Below are 24,488 nucleotides of genomic sequence, written 5' to 3' on the forward strand. Positions count from 1 at the left end.
GGAGTGTTAAACAGAGTGCCAGGGGCCTCTTTAACAGTAGGGGTCCCCACAGAACAAAGACCCCCAACACTGAAAAGAGTCAACCCTGTCATGTCACCGACACTTACTACTTCCAGCCACGTGCACACAAACGCCCCACACACACACACACACATTACCTCCATATTACATACGTATTACATACACAAAAACAACTACACACACTAATAGACACACACACATAAATAAGCTATAAATAAACTTTAAAAAATATATATATTCACAAACACTACAATGTCGCGTTTGAACCAGGAAGTCTTGAAATCCACCTGTACCGTAGAAAACCCCACAATCTGATAAGGCTACTCGCTAAGATAGAGTAGCTTTTAGGGAACGTTTTTAGCGCTTACAAAAACAGACCCTGACCTTCACCAAGAAGACATGGCTCTCAATTGAACTACAGCACTGTTTAAGAGAGAGAGAGAGAGAGAGAGAGAGAGAGAGAGAGAGAGAGAGAGAGAGAGAGAGAGAGAGAGAGAGAGAGAGAGAGAGTGAGTGTATGTGTGTGTGTAGGGAAGATGGTTAGCAAACGATGCTATCACTAGCGCTGGAAATCCCCTTTAGATTCTCAGAGATATACAGAGAGGGCTGAGTCAGGAGAACCAACGGGACCACACACACACACACACACACACACACACACACACACACACACACACACACACACACACACACACACACACACACACACACACACACACACCTAAAGCTGCCCACACAGACAGAAAAAAAGACACATACAGAATTTAAACATAAGTGCAAACACACGCACGCACACACACTAAATAATTGGATAGAAACATAAACAAAAACATTCGCACAAATACACACCCACACACACACAGACATCCACTCAAAGAAAAGCACTTGATAGAAACATATACACAAACATGCAAAGAAATATACACACACACACACAAACACACTATTGCATCCTGACAGCGGTGTGCGGACTGACAAAGCGGAGCATGCAACACTGTTTATATTTCTACTGGGTTGTCGTCATAGTAACCCGCAATGGTTTTCTCTCCCCAATGCTTTTTTCTTTCCCAAAGTCGTCCCAGCCTCAACATTTCCTCTACAAACTCCCATGAGCCTTTAGTGGCCTGTACTGGATTTCTCAAGCTCGGAGCGCCATCTGAACTGTTGCTTTTATCGCTGTCTGTGTATTTTGTTTGTGTTTGTTGGTGTGGGGCTTTGTTTTCGGTTGTTTACTCTTCATACTCTGGTTCACCTCAACAACAAGTCACCTGACAACAATTACAGCAGCTATTGGCTCGCCAACAGATGTTCTGGGCGACCAACTGCAAAAATCGAAACCCCCAAAAGGAAAAAAATGGAAGGAAAACAGTGGAAGAAATATAAAGAGTTAGGGAGAAAGTGAGAGATATAGAAGGGGAGACACAGGGAGAGAGGAGAGAGAAAGAAAGGGAGGAAGGGAGGGAGAGGGGGGCAGAGGGAGAGTGAGTTGAAGAGAGAGAGAGAGGGAGGTGCAGGAGGAAGTGAGTGGTCTTGGGTCTCGTGGGCGGGAAACTGGGAGCCCAGTGTTTCAGAGTTTCAGTGTTTCAGTGTCTCAGTGTCTCAGTAAGGGACCACTGACGTAATTTCAACAAGCAGTCAAAAGACAGGCTATAGTTTCTTCGATTCATATCAATATAAATTGTTATTCTTGTCAAATACATATTTGATCAAATATAATGGTTCTTTAACCAATCTCTGACAATGTGGAAAGGTCCAAAACAAAAGAATGGAAAGGGTGCAACCATTGAGGAATGTTTAAAAAAAACAAAACAATGAAAAACAATATGGTGGAAAGATATTAAAAAAAGAATAATCCCGATTTCCAACGGAAGGATTTTGCAACGGAAGGTTGGATTTAAAGTAGGAAGGAAAGGGTATTCATCGCCGAACTGAACCAAAACACACCGGCCACCTAGAGACGTATGGGGCCGTGACTCAACCTAACCTGGCCCGGGTCCGCCTGTCCGCCATTTTACAGTTTAACAACGTCTCTGAAGGATACACATTTGAACTAATTTAGAAAAAGAAGAAGGGAAACAACACATATCCACTCTACGTGGACGACAGGCTTGACAGTTTGGGGAGACAAACACACACAACTCGGAGCAGGTACACAATAGGGGTAAAAGCAACTTTGAAAACATGATTGTGGCGTACCCCTTACTGACTGTTTATCAGTTAAGTTGAGAGTGTTTCAGTTAAGAATTATAACCTACCAACCCCTGAAAAGAAAAAAAAAAACGTTTAGTTATTTTATTCGCAACAGTTTGACTGTAACCAGCTGTTTGATGCTACGCCACAATCACATCTCTTTTTGATTTAAAAGCCTACAAACATTTTATTTTTGTGTTTTTATTTCCAACTGCTTCCAATTGAGAGCGACTGTTATCCAGCCTGCTGTTGGCGTCAAGCGTGGGATAGTGTCGGATTCAACTGCCTCATTTTCCAGCGTAGCAGCAGATTTGTGCGCTTGGCAGACGCATCTAAACTCCGGCACACAGCACGCTAGGAGCTAGCATGAAAGGAGACTGCTACGCCAAAAACCAGACCCTCACTTCTGCTGAGGATCTAGTCTACCGGTCACGACACTCCATAAGTCCAAGAAGACCAATGCCACTTAACACAAACAAATAGGAGCAGAAAGGTGACTTTTGTGCAATAACCGCCAATATTTGGCTTATAGTGTACATTAGTGTAATAGTGTATATTAAATTAAGGAGATTAATTTAAAGTTGAACATTCAAGTGTGCCTTGAATGTCTTCTGCCTTCCTTGACACTAGTGTTTGGAGCGAAAAACTAAATGAATAAATCAATAAATGCAAACGCTAAATACACGTTTAAAGTGTATTTAGCCCCTGCTCCCGAGAGGTAGGCCTACTGAGGGCCAGTAAACCGGCGTGTGATGGGGAGAGCGAGGGTCAGAGGTAATAACAGGGGGGTTTAAAACAGCCATCTGGCCCCCTGGCAGCAACATATTGAGCCCTTGTAAAGCATAACAACCATGGGGGGTTTGGTGAAGGGGGTGGAATACACCGCCAAACCAAAGGGGTGGGCCTGTTTTAGCTCTGAACGCCTCCCAGTGTAATCCAAGGAGTTGACGCTTGAGTCCGACGCACGTCATGTCCCAGCACGGCCAGTAGGGAACTTGTTTGATGTTGGACTCAATTGTCAGTGGATGCTGACCTCACCTGAGTCCACTTAAGCCTTTTGGCTAATTGAGAACATCAGCATGCTAGCTATTATTTCCTGGCGCTATTTCATAGTTTAAACAGAGAAATAGATCTGGTTAAAAGGTATAAGCTAATCAATTGGTTAATATATTAATATTTTGGTGGTATTCTATTGGTTAATAGCAGGGAAGCATTAGCATACTAGCAGTCCTGGCCCGGTGCTATTCGATTCGGTAATACAGAGGAATAGTATTAGCATGCTACCTGTCCTGTCTTATCCATCTCTATTCAATTGGTAATACAGAGGAATTTACATCGGCCTGCTAGTGTTCCTGTCCTGTCTGGGGGCTGTTCTATAGTTGCAGGATGCCATCAGAGAGACATTACAAGATTCTAGAACCTAGAAATCCCCTTGAGTCTAAATTCCACAGTTGTCTCAAACCTCTTTAGGAACAAAGGACACTGATTGGATATGGAGTAAGTTAATTACCATTCTGAAACCAGGTTACTCTTTTGATGTAGTTAATGAGCAAGCAAAGTAAGTGAATGAGTTGGTTAGTATTTCCGCTGCGCAGACACAATTAAGGCCTGTGGTATGCTACCAATAGAAGATGGTGTTGTGGGATGTGTGTGTGCGTGTGTGTGTGTGTGTGTGTCGGACAGGATCAGAGTCCCTCTTCCTTCAAGCTTCCTGTATTTCCCTCGTATTGTATTGTGAAAGGAACAGAGAGAAGTGAAACAGAGGGCGAGAAAGATTGGGATGAATGCAGAGAGAGGTCAGTAAGAAGTGAGAATGTCTGTGGTCAATGTGTGTGTGTGTGTGTGTGTGTGTGTGTGTGTGTGTGTGTGTGTGTGTGTGTGTGTGTGTGTGTGTGTGTGTGTGTGTGTCTATTGCAGCACAAATACATGGTTAACTTCATCCATCTGTAATATATCTCCTGTTGATTCAACTCCAATTAAGTCAATGAGGGAGAGACAGCGAGAGAGAGAGAGAAAGAGAGGAAACCTCTGAAATAGGAGGCAGACAAAGACACAGCATAAAGGAATAAACATTAGTGGTAGAGAGACACTGAGATATAGAGAAAGAGAGCGACAGAAATGGGAGAGAGGGAGAGACAGAATGAGATAGAGGGAGAGACAGAAGGAGATGATAGAGGGAGAGACAGAAAAGGGAGAGAGGATTGAGAACAGTACAAAGGAGAGAGAAAAGATGGGAAAAGAAACAGAGATATAGAGAGGAACAGAAGTAGTGCAGTAAAAGAGAGGGAAAGAGAGGGAGAAAGAGAGGGAGAAATAGAGAAGGGGAGACGGAGAGAGACAGAAGGAGTGAGGGAGAGACAGAAGGAAAAGGGAAAGAGAAAGAGAGGGAGAGACAGAGAGAGAGACAGAAGGAGAGAGGGAGAGACAGATGGAGAGAGGGAGAGCCAGAAAGGGAGAGGGAGACAGAAGGAGAGAGGAAGAGAAAGAGAGGGAGAGCCAGAAGGAGAGAGGGGCGAATGACCGGTGGGAGATCGATGGGAAAGGGGAGCAGTGGCAGCCATGATAGAAACCAGATGTAAACTCAGAGAACACGGGACACAGAGAGAGAGAGAGAGAGAGAGAGAGAGAGAGAGAGAGAGAGAGAGAGAGAGAGAGAGAGAGAGAGAGAGAGAGAGAGAGAGAGAGAGAGAGAGAGACATTAAGGCAAGTGAGATAGATAAGAGAATGAACTGGTAAAATGACATATATAGTCTTGATAGACAGAGAAAGAGAGACAGAGAGAGAGAGAGAGGGAGGGAGAGAGAATGCTGTAGAAATCATGGAAAGTGTGTCAGGTGAGCGAGTGATAGAAGAGAGGAAGAGAAGGAAAGGGGATGGATAGAGTAGACCCAAAATAAATGGGCGTTTGATGATGAATGAGGGATGGGGTAGGACAGTGAAGATTTTTATGTATTTCAAGTCGGACCCCTTTTGGGAACCACAGTACCTAAGAGAGTGGGCCAAACATTAGGCCAAACATTTCAAAAGATGGGTACACTAACGTTGTGCAGTATACTTCTGTTATGGTATGACAGCAAACTGTTTTCTCATGGACTGTCAAATGTTTTGAGACGCATTTGTGTGATTCCACGATCGACTTGTTGACATGGCGATAAACTATTTGGACAGCGGTTTTATGGTTCGCTTATTTAGCCTAAGTCATACCATAATATGACAGTATTCAGTCAGTCCCTCGGTTGACCCAGCCACAGCAAGACACACATACTTCTGTCAATCTCGGAGGAGAATTTGCGCTCTTCCGTGCATGTGGCGTGACTTGCAATCTTAGCTACCCATTTGCTCTTGGTTAAAACACTGAGCCACCTTAAAGGTCTAGTGTTTAGAATATAAAAGCAACCAGTAGTGAGGTTGAAGATTGCAACCAACCGAATAAAACCCTTCCCCCTCACCTATCGACGGCGGTGGCCTGTACCGGCCTAAATTGTGTAAGGTGCCGGTAGGTATTTCCGTTTCTGGAAAAAAAAAAACTTTTTTTTTTGAACAATTATGTATCTTTGTAGTCCTCCATAGTCACAATAGTATTGTACATACACCCGCTGTACGGCATGGTGGAGGTATCAGCCTGTTAATGTTTCTCAACACACAGTCCTCCTACACAGTCCTCCTAGACTCATAGACCTGTAATTATCGCCATCTGTTCTGGGTATTGATCATGCAGCTCCATAGCAGTCAGCGCTACAAGTCAATGTTTACTTGCACTGCGGTTCATGAATAAAGGTTGCTTTTGATAACATGATGTCTGCAGTTGTATCACAGTTTTGTTTTGCATGCTAACTCTGTTCTTAACAGTGCGAGTCTACTTGTAGTTATCGGGAAACAACCTCCAAAACGGAGGTCTCCTAAACATGGATGCATTAAAGAATGCCCGACCCCTTAACATAATCCCCCTCATCCACAAACTGCCATTTGATACACTATTTTAGATTCTGATTAAACAGTGTGTGAAACTCCATTATAGATTCACCTCAGAACACATGATATTTTGGTGAAAGAATCATGTTGGTGTTCACTGGATTTATGAGGCTTGTCCAAGGCTTCTCTGACCAGTATATAGAACGCCAGAGGGTTTGTGGATGTGTGGAGCTCCATCTCTGCAGTTGTGATTTTAATGTCTGTGTCTGAGCGAGGGTTCAGCTTATAGGACCCTTATATTTAACTCCCTGGTGTGCCCTACCCAACGACAGTACAAAAAAATGTAATCACAAATGTTTCGTAGCAGTGGGGATAACAAGCCCGCCTCCTCCCTACAACTCTTGGTTAGCCCAAAAATGTTATTTTTTTAAACGCAATCAATCTAGATCAGTTGGTCTGTCCTGGGCTACTGTCGAAACATGGTAGGGCAAGATGGCGGCCTCTGTTGAAAGGACCCGCCACCATGTAGATTCAAAGGGCTCACTCTGAGCTAATGAAAACATGGGGATTTTTATTTTCATGGGATCCTACACTAATTAATACTAAAACTATTACAAATGTTTCTACCACATCGGTTTCACTCGAGGCCCCTACATTCTACACAGTGTACCTTTTAAAGCCACACTTCTCAAATCGGTGTAAATCCATGAATGGAAGAGTCAAATTTGGACCAGAAGAGATGTTGCAGTTAAACGGTCACTATGGTAACCATCTGGATATCGGTGGACTGTCAGTTTGTAGAGCTTGTGAGTTTATCAATAACTGACAAGATTAGATCTAAGAAAGAGATTATATGATCTAGGAAAGAATGTGTGTGTGTGTGTGTGTGTGTGTGTGTGTGTGTGTGTGTGTGTGTGTGTTCTACTGTTGTTTTCCATTCAGCCTCTCTCTCTTTTCACTCAAACGTTCCAATTTGGATAGAGGACGCAGAAACGAATCTGCGTATGTTCTGCCTCCTCTGGAGTATCTGCCATCCCTTGTTCTCACATTCTCACTCCCTCTCTCTCTCTCTATGTGGAAAATGCAGCATCACTAGTACAACCGCTGTTGCTCCTGTCCCAGACTCACTAAATAAAAAGTACCCAAGTGTACCCCCTACTTTCTCCCACTCAGTAGCCCCCACTCTTTGACACAATCTCTCCCTCTTCCTCGGTAACCCCCCCCCCCCCTCTCTCTCTCCATTCCCATCCTACAGCCCGCTCCACCCTATCCCATATAAAAAAGGGGGAACCCCTAAACGGGCTGAAATATATGACACGTTTTCATATCCGCAAGCCTTTAATTGCATTAGTGTTTTACACATGTTTGTTAGCCCTTCTGGTTTTAGTGGGTGACCTGTCTGAGTTGTTCCGTTTCGGTTAAGTTTGAAAGGCCGTTGATGAGAAAAAGATAAAGTCTAAGTCCACTCGTTAGTTGATAAGTAGGGCTATAACTCTACTTTCACTGAAATGCGATGGTTTAGCGTCGATTTGAAGCCTATACTGCGAGAAATGTCAAGCAACGCAAACGGACAGTGTGACTGGATCTGCAGATCTGATGCAGCCTTAAATGTCTTTTTTCCGGTAGATTTCTAACTGAGAAACAATTGCACTGAATGCAGAGTGGTTGTCTTAATCTTCAATACACTAATAAACCTTTAATGCGAAACCGAACACACAAAAAGCAGTGGCACAATTCGCCAATGTCCCCATTTACTGTCCAGATGTGTTTGTGTGTGTGTGACTGCATGTCTGTGTGTGTGTGCGCGCGCGCGCGCGCGCGTCCAGACGTGCGGATCTCACAAAGGAAACTCACCATGAGTCCGGTGGGGAGCTGCTACATGTTACTCTCCACTGATCGAGTCCTTTCCTCTTGACATTCCGCACGACTAACTTTATTTCTCGGCGAGGAGGTAGACCACGGGTTGTGCGTCTTCAACGTCCCCAAAAAAGAGTACTGACACTGGGGAAAGCAAGATGAGAAGCGGGCTAAATCTTCGGTTGCTTGCAGTCTGCCTTGTGTTCTGGACACTCGCCGCTTTTTTCCAGACCACCAGCTACAAACTTTTTATTTTCCCTCCCTCTTTTACCCTCCCTCCCCCTCAATCTCGCTCTCTCCCCCCCCCCCCCCCCCCCCCCCCCCTCCCCTCCCTCTCCCGATCCTCACCTAACAAGCACGCCAGTCTCTCCTCTCCGCCACAAAATAAGAGGCTGAACCGTTTCATTTTCTCGTTTAGTAAAACGCGTGAATAGACCATGTCACCGCAGCCTTTTATGCAAGAAAAGGTTTTAATTGTTCCTACGTTGTTTTGGGCGATGCCACAATCTCACGACCCACTTCTGAGACACTGGAGTTTATACCAATGGGGTTGACTTTAATGCATTTGATGTATTATGTGGTTCTCCTTGTTTAAATAGTATAATGCAATATCAATATTGTGCTGTAGAATACAGTTAGTATACGTTACTACAGTGGCGGTCGACCTCTCAAAAACATTTGCCTTGCTAATTCACTTGTAATTGTAATTCAATTACATTGTAATTGTGCTGGAAAGTCGTAGTGGGGTTTTGCACAATGACACCAGCCAGCGGTTTATGGATATAAATCAGTTCATAATGACACATGTGTTATGAATATTATAATTTATATTTGTTGCTCAGAAGTCGTAGGCTTTGGTTTGGAAGAACATGTTCCAAGTGGTTCCTTCATTTTTACACATTCATTCAAGCGTTTAGTGACCACCAATGACTCTAATCTGCATATGACTGTTTATAAACGTGAACTTATGCTATCCTATCCTGGACCTCCAGTCAGAGTACCGACGGCTCGCTGGTTCAGTGGATATTGGCGCCCTCTGTCGGCCGCGGGCCACTGGTACAGCTCATTACGTTCACCGATTGTGGATTCAATGGGAAACTCCAAAACGGTAAAAAAGGAAGTTTGTCGAAAGGTTAACGTCAAAGTTGAAACGCTCACTCTGTAAGGATTAGCACTAATGTGAAATAGACAAACGACCCAATGTAACAGAACCTAAACATCCTACCATACTGTTTATTCATCATATTACATCTACATTTTCCCTAAGCCAATCATGGCTCTCATTGCTCGGTGAGGGTTCTTACAAAATGTGAGGCCAATACAGCACCAATTTTACCAACAGATGGGATGTTTATTAGCTAGTTTAAGCCATTTCAAAACACACCCAAACCATCAAAAATGGGAGTATCCAACACAGATGTGTGTTGGCCAAATAAGCCTAACAGTTGGTACGGTCCACTGGACAGGCTCAGTCCAGTAGGCATATCAATATATATATAAATCCTATCATGTATCTAGGTAAAACCCTCCCGTATGTGATGTCACTTCATGGTCCATTTCTGTAATTGTTATCCAACGTCTGACTCAAACTTTGTCCTGATTGGAGACTAACTTCCTTTCTGCTGGAGTCCCAGAGCTCTGGCGTCTGTTCTGGTCTGTTTACGTACGTAACACCTGACCCTTCCAGGTTTCCGCGGCGACGCGAGTCACACCACCTCCGAGGAATCCCTGCAGTACTTGTGTCCGTCGTCCAGAGCCGTCAGTCGCTCCACGGTGCCCGCGTCCAGAGAGAAGTCAAACAGCGCCATGTTCTCCTGGATCCTGGTAGGGTTGGAAGACTTGGGCAGCACTGGGACCCCCTGCTGCACGGCCCATCGTAGCAACACCTGGGGGGGGGGGGGGGGGGTTACCGCCATGCGTACATAAGTGTCTTGTGTCTTCACTGTATGATCTCAAACTATCAAGACGCCAGGTTTTGCGTACTCACTGACATATAGTCTTTGTATGGCTTCACTGTTGGCAGCCAATCCTTTTATCAAGAAACCTTATCCTGCAGTCAGGGGGGCATGTGTCTGTGTGTGTACCTGTGCAGGTGTGTGTGTCTTTACCTGTGCAGGTGTGCGCTCACAGCCCTTTGCCACCTCCATAACGACGGGGTGTTTGACCAGCTCTCCTTTCCCCAAGGAGGAGTAGGCCTGGAAACACACACCCTGCTCCTCACACACCCGCCTCAGCTCCGTCTGGCACAGACGGGGATGGAACTCTGTCTGCACACACACACACACACACACACACACACACACACACACACACACACACACACACACACACACACACACACACACACACACACACACACACACACACACACACACACACACACACACACACACACGAGCCCCATTTTGAAACTATTATGGCCTTCAAGACTTATTGAGGGCCAGGAAGCTACATGCTACTTAGCTGTAGCATGCTATTGTAATCACGTGTGTACTGCAAGCCATCGTCAATATTTGCAAAGTCCTTCATTTACCCCCACTTGTAGAGCAGTAACATTTATGTTCATTAATAATATGTCAATGTATAATATGTCGATGGTCAGGTATAATAGGGGATCATCAGGGTGGTCAATCCCCCATGTCAGCTAACCTGTAGACCACCTTGGTCAAGATGCCCCCTATCCACTTCTGTACTTCACTCAGGAGGTCCAAATCCCAGCTAAACGCCTAACGACCACACGGTAAATATTGTCTTTAGATCAACGCGCACTGTTTCCCCCCTCAGGTGTGATAGCTCGTCGGTCTGTCGTACCTGCAGCAGGGCCGGGGGGGTTTTGCAGCTCTGCAGCAGCGTCTTCATGTGCGCCGGCGTGTAGTTGGACACCCCGATGGCCCGCAGCTTGCCCTGCTCGTGCAGCTCCTCCAGCGCCACCCAGCTCCCAGCGCGGTTACCTGCACAGGTGAGAGTCCCCACCCGCTCCACTGAGTGACTCCAGGGCTAAGATCAGCGGGGGGGGGGGGGCTACGGCCAGGGGGCTTGACTCCCAGTGGGAAGGTCACAGGTTCACCTCAACGTCCACACGTCACCTGTGGGCATCCTTGAGCTACATGCCCTCTGACCCCTACCGCCTCCTTAATGACCTCTGAGTGGACTGTAGGGCCCTTTAGACGTCTGCTGAACGACTAGGGTATCTGCAGGTTTCAGCAAGTCAAATTTAAGACTTTCTAAGACCTTTTTAATACCACCTTGAATGAAATTTAAGACCTAAAACACGCGATGGTGGGGGTTGGCAACAGACGCGAGCCAACTTCGGAAACGGACGTCTTCCAGCCAACTGTCCTTGAATTTGCAACTACCCATTGTCGCAGACTTGCTAGCAAGCACGCAGATAATCATTTAAATATGCAGCTAGCAAGAAAGAAGCCTCTCCACATGTCCTTCCTGAAAAGTCGCACAAGAAAAATAAAAAAATAAATAGTGCTGCCCCGACAAATTTAAGACCTTGAGTTACAGTATTTAAGACCAGCATATGACATTTGTAACTAATCTAAGAATTATTAAGGCCTTAAATTTAGAAACATGAATTTAAGACTTTAAGACTTTTTAAGGATGCGCAGACACCCTGGACTTAACACTCAAATAAACCTCAGTTGAGTTAAGATTGTAAGAGGGTGGGATTCAGAGTAGAAAAGAAAGAAGCACATTCCCATTTGTAGCCTTTGCTTGCATTATTTGGGATTAAGTGTTCTGTGAAAATGTTGCCTGTGAATCACATGGAAACAGTCTGCAGTTGGAACTAGAATGGCTTTAGTTTTGCACACGTTTTGATTTCATTCAACAACGAGAAAAGGTGTCAAAAATATCTACAATAAAAGATGATATACACTGTACAATCATGTATTAATTATACATTTGGAAGCACATTCAAAGTGTTTTTCTTCCACTATCAAGTCTTTCTATTTGTACATCCCTCCCCATCCTGTTCACCTTGGTTACAGGGGTCGCCCACAGCCAAATCCCGGGTCCCGGGCCAGTGGATCAGGTACAGGTCGATGTAGTCCATGCCCAGCTCCGACACACTGTGGAGGGCTGCCTCCATGGCCCTCTCTCCCTGGTCCTTGGGTCCTAGCTTGCTATGGAATTTAAGGGAATCCAGAATACATCGACAAAGCCCAACACTTTATATTTGTTATGCTTTTGCTGTTAAAACTCTCCTCACCTCCCTATCCCTCTTTCTGTAAACAAATATGTATGGTTATAAATGTTTAGTTATTCGTTTTGTTGATATTTGATGCTCTAGTATCTTCTTGTGTCTTTTGAGTTTATAAATGAACTATTATCATTGTATTCTTTATGTTATTCTTATTATAAATAGCGTAATATAAATATGAAGTCGGTCTCCCTACCTAGTGATGAAGATTTCCTCTCTAGATAGCCCATGCTTGGGCAGCAGTTCCCGTAGAGCTCGGCCGAGCTCCGCTTCGTTGCCGTAAACAGCCGCCGTGTCGAAGGCCCGGTACCCGGCTTGTAGAGCAGCGTCGACGGCTATGTAGACCTCTCCGCTTTCACACAAATTGTATGTCCCGAAGCCGACCAGGGGCATCGAAACCCCGGTGTTTAGAACCACAGAGGAGGTGGACGACATCTCAATGGATTGTGGGTTGCTTATTCTTCGTTGGATTAGACCTATAGAATTATACAGACGTATCAAATAAGTTGTTCAACAAATTGGGATACTCAACTGACGTAATTCAAACTTTTTAATTATTAATTGATGAATAAATGTCACAAACCTTGCAGGCTTCAAGGCGTTTAGCCCGTGCAGTAATCAACGGTACAGTTTTAAAATGTTCAATGTAAGATTCGTTGGCTAAATATCTGATGATGGTATGAAAAGAAACATGAACGCCCCCCCACGTGGGTAGGCTGAGTAGTCAGTCACGTGATATTGTCCAACAGCTGTCCTCATCAGACCTGCCCTCAGCGATCCGAAGGCTTGCTGGTTAAGTCGAGTTTGTCGCCCTCTGTCGGCAGCGGAGACCTGGTATAGCTCATGACGTTCACTGATCGCGGATTCAAGGGGAAACTCTTCAGCAAAAAACGGCGGTTCGGTTCTGGGAATTATTATGACCGAATTGATGTTTAATATGTTTCTTAAAAACATAGCCAACATATTACATACTTTCTTCCTTATAATAACTCGTATTTAATTAATTTATCCGGATAAATGAGTACTGAAATGATATTTAGCGAGAAAACGAGCCTAATATTGACTATACTGTCCTTAGTTACAGGCAGTATATACTTATGGTGCGTTCACATCACTGGAAAGCACCTTTTCATCTCTCCTTGACCCGATGACGTGTTCCACAAAGGTTAAGGAAAGAAGGCTTAAAGGTTAGGAGGTTTGACTATTCGTAGAGGCCCTAGGTCCATGCGTTTAACCCTTGGTCCACAACACCTTTTTCTTCGACTATTGGACTTCGACTAAAGGTTAAACGTCGGGGCAGACACGCCCACTCTGAGTTTACCGGTACACACGACACGCCCCCTTATGCACTGCAGCGAAGCTGTTGGAAAATATCACGTGACGTAGCAGTCAGCTGACCCACGTGGAAGCGATGATGTTTCTAGTGCCGTGTAATTTTTTTAGACCATAATCAGATATTTAGCAAACGAATCTTACGCTCAAGCTTTTAAAACTGCAACGTTGATTACTGCCCGGTGTAAACGACTTGAAGGCTGCATTCCCCAATGGTTTGTGGGATTTATCAATTAATAATTCAAAGTTTACGTACACAGTTCAATATCACAATTAATTAAACAACTTATTTGATGCTGTATAATTCTATAGGTCTGATCAAACGAGGAAGAAGCAACTCACAAGAAATCGTGATGTCGTCCACCTCCTCTGTGGTTCTAAACACCGGGGTTTCGATGCCCCTGGTTGGCTTCGGGACCTACAAGTTGTGTGGAAGCGAGGAGGTCTACATAGCCGTCGACGCTGCTCTGCAAGCCGGGTACCGGGCCTTCGACACGGCGGCTGTTTACCGCAACGAGGCGGACCTCGGTCGAGCTCTACGTGATCTCCTGCCAAAGCACGGGTTGACCAGAGAGGACATCTTCATCACTAGGTATGGAGACCGACTTCATATTTATATTACGTTCTATATAATAAGAATAACAATAATTTGAGGAATATAAAGAATTCAATGATAATAGTTCATTTATAAACACTCAAGAGTAGACGCAATAAAATACAAGAGCATAGAATAATTACAAATTACAGAACTAATAACTAAACATTTATAACCATACTGATTTGTTTACAGAAAGAGGGATAGGGAGAAGCGGAGGGTTTAACAGTAAAAGCATCCAAAAATATTAAGTGTTGGGCTTTGTCAATTTATTCTCGTATCCCTTCACATCCACAGCAAGCTAGGACCCAAGGACCAGGGAGAGAGGGCCATGGAGGCAGCCCTCTACAGTGTGTCGGAGCTGGGCATGGACTACATCGACCTCTACCTGATCCACTGGCCCGGGACCCAGGGTGTGGCCGTGGGCGACCCCTGTAACCAAGGTGAACAGGATGGGGAGGGATGTACAAATGGAGACTCATTTGTGGAAATGAAACCGTTGAATGTGCTTCCAAATATATAACCAACATACGGTTCAAGTATGTATAGTGTATATAATCTCTCTATGTAGATTTCAAATGTATCGTTTTAAAATTTTTGACACCTTTGACACCAAAAGATCAAATGTGTGCAAAAATTAAAGCCATTTTAGTTACATCTGCAGCCTTATTACATGTGATTCACCGGCATCATTTTCACCGAACCCAAGATAATCCAAGCAAAGAAAACCACTGGGAATGTGCTTCTTTCTTTTCTTCTCTGAATCCCACCCTCTCTTACAGTCTTAACTCAACTGAGGTTTATTTGAGTGTTAAGTCGTTCAGCCGACGTCTAAAGGGCCCCACAGTCCACTCAGAGGTCATTAAGGAGGCGGTAGGGGTCAGAGGGCATGTAGCTCAAGGATGCCCACAGGTGACGTGTGGACGTTGAGGTCTGAACCTGTGACCTTCCCACTGGGAGCCAAGCCCCCTGGCCGTAGCCCCCCCCCCCCCCGCTGATCTTAGACCTGGAGTCACTCAGTGGAGTGGGTGGGGACTCTCACCTGTGCAGGTAACCGCGCTGGGAGCTGGGTGGCGCTGGAGGAGCTGCACGCGCAGGGCAAGCTGCGGGCCATCGGGGTGTCCAACTACACGCCGGCGCACATGAAGACGCTGCTGCAGAGCTGCAGGACCCCCCCGGCCCTGCTGCAGGTACGACAGACCCACGCGCTATCACACCTGAGGGGGGAAACAGTGCGCGGTGATCTAAAGACAATGTTTACCATGTGGTCGTTAGGCCACACGGTAGTACAGAAGTACAGAAGGGGGTAGGGGGCATCTTGACCAAGGTGGTCTACAGGTTTGGCTGCAGACATGGGGGATTGAACAAAGAACCTTTTGGCAGTTTGGATCACTATGAACATTACACTATACTCGCCCAGACATATAACACATTTACATATTGGTTATGAACATAAATGTTAATGCTCTACAAGTGGGGGTAAATGCAGGACTGTGCTAATATTGACGATGGCTTGCAACACACACAAGATGACAATAGCATGCTACAGCTAAGGAGCATGTAGCTTTCTTGAGATAAGTCTTGAGGGCCATAATTGATTCACAATGTGGGTTCAATATTTAAAAGTTTTGTGTGTTTGTGCGAAGGTCGAGTTCCATCCCCGTCTGTGTCAGACGGAGCTGAGGCGGGTGTGTGAGGAGCAGGGTGTGTGTTTCCAGGCCTACTCCTCCTTGGGGAAAGGAGAGCTGGTCAAACACCCCGTCGTTATGGAGGTGGCAAAGGGCTGCGAGCGCACACCTGCACAGGTACGGACACGCACACCTGCACAGGTACGGACACACACACACCTGCACAGGTACACAAACTGTGGCATCCTGCTCTGCTCCCTCCCGCCACGAGCCACATGGCTGAGAGAGCCCCGAATGAGTGGAGGAGCAGGCTATTTAAGCCCTGCTTCTCCACCTGTTCCTCAGGTGCTCTGCATCTCCTTAATTGGCAACGGCCGGGTTGCCACATCACTCTCTTGCCCTGCTCAGGTGTGCACATGCACGCACGCCAACACCTGACTGCAGGATAAGGTTTCCTGATTAAAAGGATTGGCTGCCAACAGTGAAGCAATACAAAGACCTCACAGTGAATATGCAGAACCTGGAGTCTTGATAGTTTGAGATCATACAGTGAAGACACAACACTTATGTACGCATGGCGGTAACCCCCCCCCCCCCCCCCCCTCCAGGTGTTGCTACGATGGGCCGTGCAGCAGGGGGTCCCGGTGCTGCCCAAGTCTTCCAACCCTACCAGGATCCAGGAGAACATGGAGCTGTTTGACTTCTCGCTGGACGCGGGCACCGTGGAGCGTCTGACGGCTCTGGACGACAAACACAAGTACTGCTGGGATCCCTCGGAGGTGGCGTGACTCACGTCGCCACGGAGACCAAGAAGGGTCAGGTGTTACCTACGTAAACAGATCAGAACAGACACCAGAGCTCTGCGGCCTCAGTTTGAGGAAGACGGCGGAGACGGACAGGTCCGATAGCGTGGCGTCGGATAACAATTACTGCAACGTGGCATGTGGTGATGTCACACGCAGGAGTGTCTCAGGGTCAATGTAGATGTAATATGAATAAACAGTATGGTGGTGTTGTTTACGTTTCGTTACATTGGGTCGTTTGTCTATTTAACATTGGTTCTTAAACTATAATCCTTCTTCCACGAAAGTCTACTACAAACAACTTGAAACACTCCAGAAGAGTTGTTTGGACGTAAATAAGCGAATGACAGTGTTAACTTATTTACCAGTACTATGTTCATTTTTACTTTTAATCTAAGTACGCCTTCATCTATTGACATTTTAGAATATATAACACCCACTAGCAAAAGAGGAAACTGAAAATGAGCTTAAAACGAATCATAAAATTCTTTATTGTTTACGACAGAACTACCAGCATTGACACTGGGGTATATCAAATACATTTACAAAAGTCATAGAAAAGATAAAAAATAACCAAAAAAGAAAAATATTAAAGAGCCCCCTTCCCCCAAAACAAAGGCCCCGGATTCAAGTAATACCAAAATTATGGTTGCAAAGCTAGCTAGCAGGTTGTTCAGGGACCCATGTGTGAGTGCCATGGTGGAACGTAATACATCATACATCACTGAACAAGTTTAGTGTGTGTGTGTGTGTGTGTGTGTGTGAGACAGTCAGCCATAGGAGCTTAAGGTGATCGGGGTCAAATGTGAAGGCGCTTGACCCGAGTGCGTTGCGCAGAGAGCACAGAAAGCTTTGGGATTCACAGTCGACCTTCCGGTGACCGGCGGTCAGGTAAGGAAAAGGGGCTTCTCCGTTCTGGGCTGGTCTGTTTGTACGTGGCTTACATTGTATCCTCTCTAGCCCTAGCTTCTCTGCAGCTGAAAGACACTTTTTCTTGTTAAAAACACATTGACATCTTAAGCAATTTGTTCTGGAAAACCCAACTGCTAGCGAGGGGGGGGGGGGGGGGGGGTTGCGCAACAGCAAGCAACCAAAATCACAGAATAAGTGGGGAGGAAGAGAATAAGACAGCAAATAAATGGAACAATATTTCTCACCATCATCGTCACCAATAATCACATTTAAGTTAATAACAGTGATATAAAACCTGTACATTTAATCAAGCCACAATTTTAGATGATTCATAGATAGAAAAGGCTTTACTTTCAAAGGTAGTACCCTGAATTTAAATAAAAACGAGCGTCTATAGTGGTCTACATTAACCATTGTAATAGGCTGAATATTGTCACCGAGAGAGAACGTGTGTCTCAGAGCAAATGTAAAACAGTAGTCCAGGTCTTTGTGGTATTACTCGGAAGGCTTTGTGAGAAAAATCTCATTGAAAACAAACCATGTTTAAAGAAAATAACAATTTGTTCTGCATACACTCAGATTTATCAAAGTTAATGTTTACTCTGATTAGACTTTGAAAAAGTGGTTCCATTCTGCGAGCTATGGTGCCATTTCATAAAAATTAGACTACACTCAAAATTGGTCTGTCGTTTGTTAAAAATACCAAATCATCCAAATGGTTATGCTTTTATATTCAATAAATGTCATTTTTTTCATGCGGATCTATTTAAAAAAACCCAACCAGTCGTTGATATTTAAGTACTGTATCAAGACTTTGGGAATTAAAAAAACTGGGCAAATGCCGCTTTAGGTCGATACAAAACACAATTTTTAACTGATTTTCACAGGGTTTGAAAATCCCCAACTGCATGACTTTTTTAATGATTTTATTAAAAAGCAGAAACTTGAATAACTTGATCATCCATCTCTCGCACGCCCCTGGCCCTCGACTTCTACCGTAGAAGTGGTTGGACTTGTTTCCCTCTCTCCGAAAATCACATCACCAGTTCATTCTTGTCTTCCTCTTTCGATTGTACACTGCCTATTGCTCGTTTGGCAGAATGGGTAAAATATACACCCATGTTAAATCCCTGCCTTCTATAACAATATCAACATCCTATGTACACGATATTTCTTTATTTGTTTTATAGCGACTCAAGTCTTTCTTTGTGTGGTTGCCGGAGGCATTGGCGAGACAGATCTGCGGCGCTGGATGCTTGTGCTTCTATGCCTGCCAGTCGTCCGATAAACTCTTAACCCTGAAGTAGTATTAGTGCCGTAGGAAAAGAAATCACAAGTTAAGCCCGAGTAGTGATTGTCCTTGTCGAGATTGTTTGTTTTTTAAACTAAACTAGAGAGATAAAAAGGCATTTTATGATAGTCTTATATATATATATTTTTTTTTTGCAAAACACATTGAGATTGTGTTGCCAATAAAACTAGGAAACTTTAAGAGACACCACTTTGGTCATAAAATCTCCTTTCAACTGATTGCAGTTAGAATGTTAAGGGGGTATACGTTCTACTTTAAAGGAAAGATATAATATAGCTACAGTGGATGCCTATTTGGGTATTTTTTAAATTAAGGGGGATTATGGTCAGCCAGTTTTTCATTGTAAATTCCTCAAATGTATCTCAGCCACAGTTGATACAAACCCCTTTATGTAGCTTGCTAATAACAGGCGATTTAACAGTTTGCGGGAAGGATTGACAAAAACATGATGATGGATGCTAAATTCTACATCAGTGATGTAGTTAGTGAACTAGTATCGAGTCCTGACAACGCAGACAGATACAAGGAAACGCCTCTCGAACTTGTATGTTCTGGACGGCCAGCCTACTCTACTGTTTCACCCCCACCAAAAAAATACACCAAATTATTTCCATTTCTAAAAACATCGGTGCAGATTCCGTTTTTTTGACTCCCATCGGACCGTCAGACCTCTTCCTCACCCCCCCCCTCCCAATAAAAAAAAAAGAAAAATCTCCATCCAACCATCCATGTAACCCACCCACCCCCAGCTCTCGCCTCCCCCTACTCGGTGCGGTTACTCTGGTTCTCCGGGTGATGGGCGCTGTTCTCCACCTCCGTCTCCTGGTGGCTGAAGAGGTTGCTCCACCAGCTGCGGGAGAGCCACATCTGTCCGGCCGACCCTGCGCTCTTCACCTTCCGCATCTCCTGCAGGGTGGGTTGTGGGGCGGATGAACACCGGTACATGTCAACACAACGGTCGTTTCCCTTACGTTCATACATGCTATTTGCTGGAGGCTCCCCAATCCCCAGAGTCCACAGTCTAATTGGAAGGCATTCCTCTGGTAAGATATCCAACCCCTACCCCCTTCATGACCTGCATCTGAATGAATTGACTGTAAGAGGCTTTGGAGTGAAGTTCAGGCCTGGTGGACGAATTTATAGAAACCATATTATTAGGGAAGGTGTATCAGGGTAGTGAGTGTATGTAGCGGCTTGAGTGTTCCATAGCCCTATCCTCCTTCTGTCCAACCATCCCTCCATTCCTCCCCCATGATCCTCCCGTCATCGTCCTATCCCTCTTTCCGGCCAGCTACCATCGCCCTCCCTGCATCCATCCTCCCCTTCCCTGCTGCGTCTTCTCACCCCTTTGTCCAGCCAGCTGTCGAACTCGTCACTCATCCTCCGGAGCTGCCGGCCGTACTTCTTGGCCGCCCAGAGGGCTGCCGGAGCGGACTGCGAGCGACTCCGGAACGGGGTGCCGTCCCCGGACCCCACGTCCTCCCCTTCCCCGGCCCGGAACTCCTGGTCCACGTAGGACACATGGGACTCTGAGTTCCCCCGAGTACGACCGCCCCCTAAGAGGACTAGCAGAGAGGGGGGGGGGGGGGGGGGGGGGGGGGAGAGAGAGAGAGAGAGAGAGAGAGAGAGAGAGAGAGAGAGAGAGAGAGAGACGGAGACGGAGAGGGAGAGAGAGAATGCCATGTTACCTTCAAGACAACGTTCCTCAAACCGACTTCAGAGAGAGACAATACAAATGTCAGAAGGATGAAACATATTCAACATATCATTCTCTATCTTTAAAGACGAGGATGAAGCCAGCAACAAAAGAAGGTTGAAGGAAATGGAGCAATCCAGAACTTGAGAACTGTATTAAATCGACCAACTTAGACTTCTCCATTTATGGAGTCTTTACCTGGGGGTCTCATGGCAGGGTGCCAGTTGGGTACCTGAAGTGGAAATTCTCGCCCCTCTAACTCATCAGAGGTCTCGGATTCGTCGTCTGATATGGAAAACGATGCGGCCATCGTGACATCTGAAAACAAATGTATACCTTAGGAGGGGTATCAATAACAAGATCTCTACCTTCAAAACAAGTCACCCCTTTTCCGATCCACACACATACACACAGAGCCTGGAATCCACCTGCCTTTATGCATTATATCCCCTCAATCCAATAACAAATGAATCCAGACAAAGTCGCAGGGGTCAACTTAAATGTTGAATCCGGGTGAGAAAGGTCAAAAAGCAACACGAGAGGAACACGAGAGGAATGGTTCAAATACGCCAGGAGACAACTCAGAACAAACCCGAGACTACCGTAAACACGATGTAGGTGCGCTATCTCCTCCGGTCCGCCGGTACAAAGGTGGGACAACCGGTGAGATAACCGGTTTGTGATGAGATAGATGAGACTTAGATCGGATCCCTTTACACACCCGCCCTTTCGTAGGGGTCCCGTTCGTTTAGCGAAGCCGAAAAGGGTGTGTTGTGTTGTTGTTGACTAAAGGGAGGACAAAGAAGTCCACCCGGGGAGGGTGCTGCTGTTGCGGGGTAGTTTAAAGGACGCGGTAGTCCAATGTAAAATTATTTCACTCACCCGCAGTCTTTATTGTGCTTTCCCTGTCCCCAAAAGTGGCAATGTTGTGGTCCGAGTTGACCGTGGTTGTTGTTTTTGTGGTGTCTTCAGTCGTCTTGCTTTTCGGACGGTTCCCTCACCGTACAGTGGACGACAGTCTGTCGACCAATTGCGACGCCTTCCGCTCCCCGACGCGTCGACGTCACTGTTGCGAGCGAGGAAAGCGATTCGGCGTCGTAATACCTGTGGTTTAGCGCCGTGACATTTGTCGCTGCGCTGCACCACAGGTATTACGACGCCGAATCAGGAATTACGACACCGCTAAAAGCTATCCTACCCAAAAGAAGAAGTCACACACACACACACACACACACACACACACACACACACACACACACACACACACACACACACACACACACACACACACACACACACACACACACACACACACACAGACACACACACACACACACACACACACACACACAGTATTAATAATGCATTACTTCATCCTAAAGACTGTTACGATTTAAGCATTTTGGATCATACAATATATTTTAGTAAAGATAATCATAATAGATTCGATTAGGTGATATTGCTGGAGTGTACATCCCAACCGTCACAAATATATCGTACTTGAATATCAGGCCGTGCCACTCTATACTAAAAATAGAGAGCTAAAATATCAAGGATATAACACACCTTGTGTGAGAATCTACTCTTTTGTAATGCCAATTTGAGTTCACTGCTTCTATGGAGGCTACAGGAATCTAATCAGATTATGGGTATTTGGTAACTGAATATAGTGTTCATTCGTTTAAGCCACTTTAATGTGTGTAATTGTTTACTCTGCGTTAAAATGCCTTTAGTTAAATAATGACGGCGAAAAGAAGACGAGGCATTATAAATTGTCCGTTGATTCTTTAATACGACCACCGGGTGGCGCCATTGCTCTTCTATAACTTTCCTTCTACGCCACATGTAAAGAACAACAGACAAAAATAAATAAGTAATGATGTATTTATTTTTCTTTATTTTATGTAATAAAAGTTATTTAAACTGAAACCAAGATAAACACGTATTAATACTCTATGACATCAAATCTGAGCTTATAAGGCCAAAGCCTATAGTGCCCAAAACTACTCTATTGATTTTTATAATGGCTATTTAGTAATTTACTCGACACGGATACGTCGTAAGCGACCTACAGTTAATACAGGTACGTATTATCAAGGAACAGGTAGGGTGGCATCTTGCATAAGGATGCCTGCAGACATTGGGGATCGAACCAAGAACCTTTGGGCTGGAAGTCGAACAACCTTACCCCTTCACAGCCAGTCTATTAAAGCCCATGTGGTACAGTCTAGGCTTGTAATCATATAGTGAAGTACTACTATGAGGAATATTGGACGATAGAAAATAGGATAATGACCAGACATCATGGGTTTGCTTTGGACCTTCTCCTGCCTACTTAAGTAGATGTTCTCTGAGCTCTCCACCTCCATCATCATAAAAACAGCCTCTCCACTTATTTTCTCTCTACCTCTCCTACTCTCTCTCTTGCTCTTCACTACTATCTCTCTCTCTCTCTCTCTCCCTCTCCTACTCTCTTTCTCTCGCTCTTCACTACTATCTCTCTCTCTCTCTCCCTCTCCTACTCTCTCTCTCTCTCTCACTCTTCACTACTATCTCTCTCTCTCGCGGAGGAGGAGGTGGAGGAGCTGGTGTAAACTAACCTTGAACCGACCATGCAGCGATGGTCATGGAGTCAGACTGAGGAGCTCAACACTGCCTCATACCTAGTGGTCAGATCAGCCGACGCCTTAGCCCAATGGACTTACAGTAAATTCAGCTACATGTAATTAAAGGTCCCACGACATTCCACCAGGTGTGGTGTGATTAGCCAAAATCTGTCTGTTTTGACATCAAAGGTGGGCGTGTCCACCTAGATATTTGCAGAATCGATCAGTCTACAAGCCTACCCAGTGGACTGTAAGCCAAGGTTGCTCATCTATCCATCAAACATCTAGGTGGACACGCCCACCTGTGATATTCACAACGGCTTGTAACGGCTAATCACACCACATCAGGTGGCACAATTCATGGAAGAATCGTTTTTTCAAGGTGATCATTTCAGTGTAAACACTCTGGATTCATAGCATCTCTGGTCACTAGCCGCTTAGCAACTCTGGTCACTAGCAGCTTAGCATCTCTGGTCGCTAGCTGCCTAGCATCTCTGGTCACTAGCTGCTTAGCATCTCTGGTCGCTAGGCGCTTAGCATCTCGGTCACTAGCAGCTTAGCATCTCTGGTCGCTAGCAGCTTAGCATCTGTGGTCACTAGCAGTTTAGCATCTCTGGTCGCTAGCCGCTTAGCATCTCTGGTCGCTTGCCAATTAGCATCTCTGGTCGCTAGCAGCTTAGCATGGCCCTGTACAGCAGGCTACCAAAGTTGAGCACCAGCACAGGAACCAAACGCACGTGCGGTTTGGCTTGTGCCCCCGGCGATTGCAAGCGCGGCTCGGTTCTTGCGCTTCACCGTCTGATGACTGCTGAACTCTACCATTTATTCTATTCCTGAGCCGCGTACAAAGTTATAGCCGGCTCTAAGGGCTACAAACGTTGATTTGTCAAACTCCTGTTCGGGGCAGCCAGTACGACATGTACAGTACGCACGCGACACGGCCGCCCGCCGCAACGAGGAGTCATCCCAAAGAGCCGTACAATTAGTGTGTATTTTTACCAGCGTGCCCGCCCTGCCCTGGCCAGCTCCAGCCCCCCCGTGTCTCCACCCCTGCATCTGGGGGCTATTTTAGGAAGTGGAGGAGGAGGAGGAGGAGGAGGAGGGGGAAAAGGAGGAAGAGGAGGAGGCGTGCATGCTCTCCCACACTGTCTCCCAACTGCCACTTTGTGTGTGTGTATGTGTGTGTTTGTGTGTGTTTGTGTGTTGGTGCTTACAGCGAAAGAGAGATTGAGAGTGCGAGATGGATAGAGAGAGAGAGCTATGTTTGTCTGTGTATCTAATGTACTGTTTGGAGAACATTGCAGCAGCACTATTTTACATTAAAGTCGAAGTGTTCCTTCCCCTCATTACAGGACACTGCCCTGCGTGTGTCACTGTTGTTCCTCTCTCTCTCTCTCTCTCTCTCTCTCTCTCT

General features: G+C 45.5%; 4 protein-coding genes across 6 annotated transcripts in view; 1 reads left to right on the forward strand and 3 right to left on the reverse strand.

The window, feature by feature from the left end:
- arhgef40 (Rho guanine nucleotide exchange factor (GEF) 40) overlaps window positions 1–8,232 on the reverse strand; it is a 41,766-nt gene extending 33,534 nt beyond the window's left edge. For 2 of the 3 annotated variants that reach the window (XM_030338408.1, XM_030338405.1), the window contains exon 1: window positions 7,978–8,232. In XM_030338408.1, the coding sequence (XP_030194268.1) occupies window positions 7,978–7,980 (3 nt within the window). In that variant the 5' untranslated portion in view covers window positions 7,981–8,232. The remainder of the gene's footprint in view (window positions 1–7,977) is intronic. The other variant, XM_030338406.1, reaches the window with a different exon arrangement.
- A 1,075-nt stretch (window positions 8,233–9,307) lies between these two features.
- Window positions 9,308–13,487, reverse strand: LOC115529359 (uncharacterized oxidoreductase YtbE). Its single transcript, XM_030338014.1, has 6 exons — window positions 12,774–13,487; window positions 12,387–12,666; window positions 11,968–12,113; window positions 10,792–10,931; window positions 10,089–10,247; window positions 9,308–9,866 (listed from the first exon to the last, which is right to left on the reverse strand). Exons 2-6 carry the CDS (start codon window positions 12,623–12,625, stop codon window positions 9,687–9,689), a joined length of 864 nt encoding a protein of 287 aa, XP_030193874.1. The 5' UTR covers window positions 12,626–12,666; window positions 12,774–13,487; the 3' UTR covers window positions 9,308–9,686.
- A 72-nt stretch (window positions 13,488–13,559) lies between these two features.
- On the forward strand, window positions 13,560–16,765 carry LOC115529357 (uncharacterized oxidoreductase YtbE). The gene is made up of 6 exons (XM_030338013.1): window positions 13,560–13,737; window positions 13,835–14,114; window positions 14,415–14,560; window positions 15,168–15,307; window positions 15,764–15,922; window positions 16,354–16,765. The coding sequence occupies exons 2-6, from the start codon at window positions 13,876–13,878 to the stop codon at window positions 16,531–16,533; spliced, it is 864 nt and encodes a 287-aa protein (XP_030193873.1). The 5' UTR covers window positions 13,560–13,737; window positions 13,835–13,875; the 3' UTR covers window positions 16,534–16,765.
- Window positions 16,766–17,010: 245 nt separating this feature from the next.
- Window positions 17,011–21,538, reverse strand: LOC115529360 (bcl2-associated agonist of cell death). The gene is made up of 4 exons (XM_030338015.1): window positions 21,351–21,538; window positions 20,667–20,786; window positions 20,117–20,337; window positions 17,011–19,678 (listed from the first exon to the last, which is right to left on the reverse strand). Exons 2-4 carry the CDS (start codon window positions 20,776–20,778, stop codon window positions 19,535–19,537), a joined length of 477 nt encoding a protein of 158 aa, XP_030193875.1. The 5' UTR covers window positions 20,779–20,786; window positions 21,351–21,538; the 3' UTR covers window positions 17,011–19,534.
- Window positions 21,539–24,488: the final 2,950 nt, after the last annotated feature.

Source organism: Gadus morhua, chromosome 17, assembly GCF_902167405.1.
Source record: "Gadus morhua chromosome 17, gadMor3.0, whole genome shotgun sequence".
NCBI lineage: Eukaryota > Metazoa > Chordata > Actinopteri > Gadiformes > Gadidae > Gadus > Gadus morhua.

Coding starts and splice junctions, on each gene's coding strand:
- LOC115529359 (XM_030338014.1), bottom strand. CDS start 12,625: ATGTCGTCCACCTCCTCTGTGGTTCTAAACACCGGGGTTTCGATGCCC. Junction 10,932..11,967: donor GGGCGACCCCTGTAACCAAG/GTGAACAGGATG, acceptor TCACCTGTGCAG/GTAACCGCGCTGGGAGCTGG. Junction 10,248..10,791: donor CCCCCCCGGCCCTGCTGCAG/GTACGACAGACC, acceptor GTGTGTGTGCAG/ACAGAGTTCCATCCCCGTCT.
- LOC115529357 (XM_030338013.1), top strand. CDS start 13,876: ATGTCGTCCACCTCCTCTGTGGTTCTAAACACCGGGGTTTCGATGCCC. Junction 14,561..15,167: donor GGGCGACCCCTGTAACCAAG/GTGAACAGGATG, acceptor TCACCTGTGCAG/GTAACCGCGCTGGGAGCTGG. Junction 15,308..15,763: donor CCCCCCCGGCCCTGCTGCAG/GTACGACAGACC, acceptor GTTTGTGCGAAG/GTCGAGTTCCATCCCCGTCT.
- LOC115529360 (XM_030338015.1), bottom strand. CDS start 20,778: ATGGCCGCATCGTTTTCCATATCAGACGACGAATCCGAGACCTCTGAT. Junction 20,338..20,666: donor CCCTGCCATGAGACCCCCAG/GTAAAGACTCCA, acceptor CCTCTCTGCTAG/TCCTCTTAGGGGGCGGTCGT. Junction 19,679..20,116: donor ACAGCTGGCTGGACAAAGGG/GTGAGAAGACGC, acceptor CCCACCCTGCAG/GAGATGCGGAAGGTGAAGAG.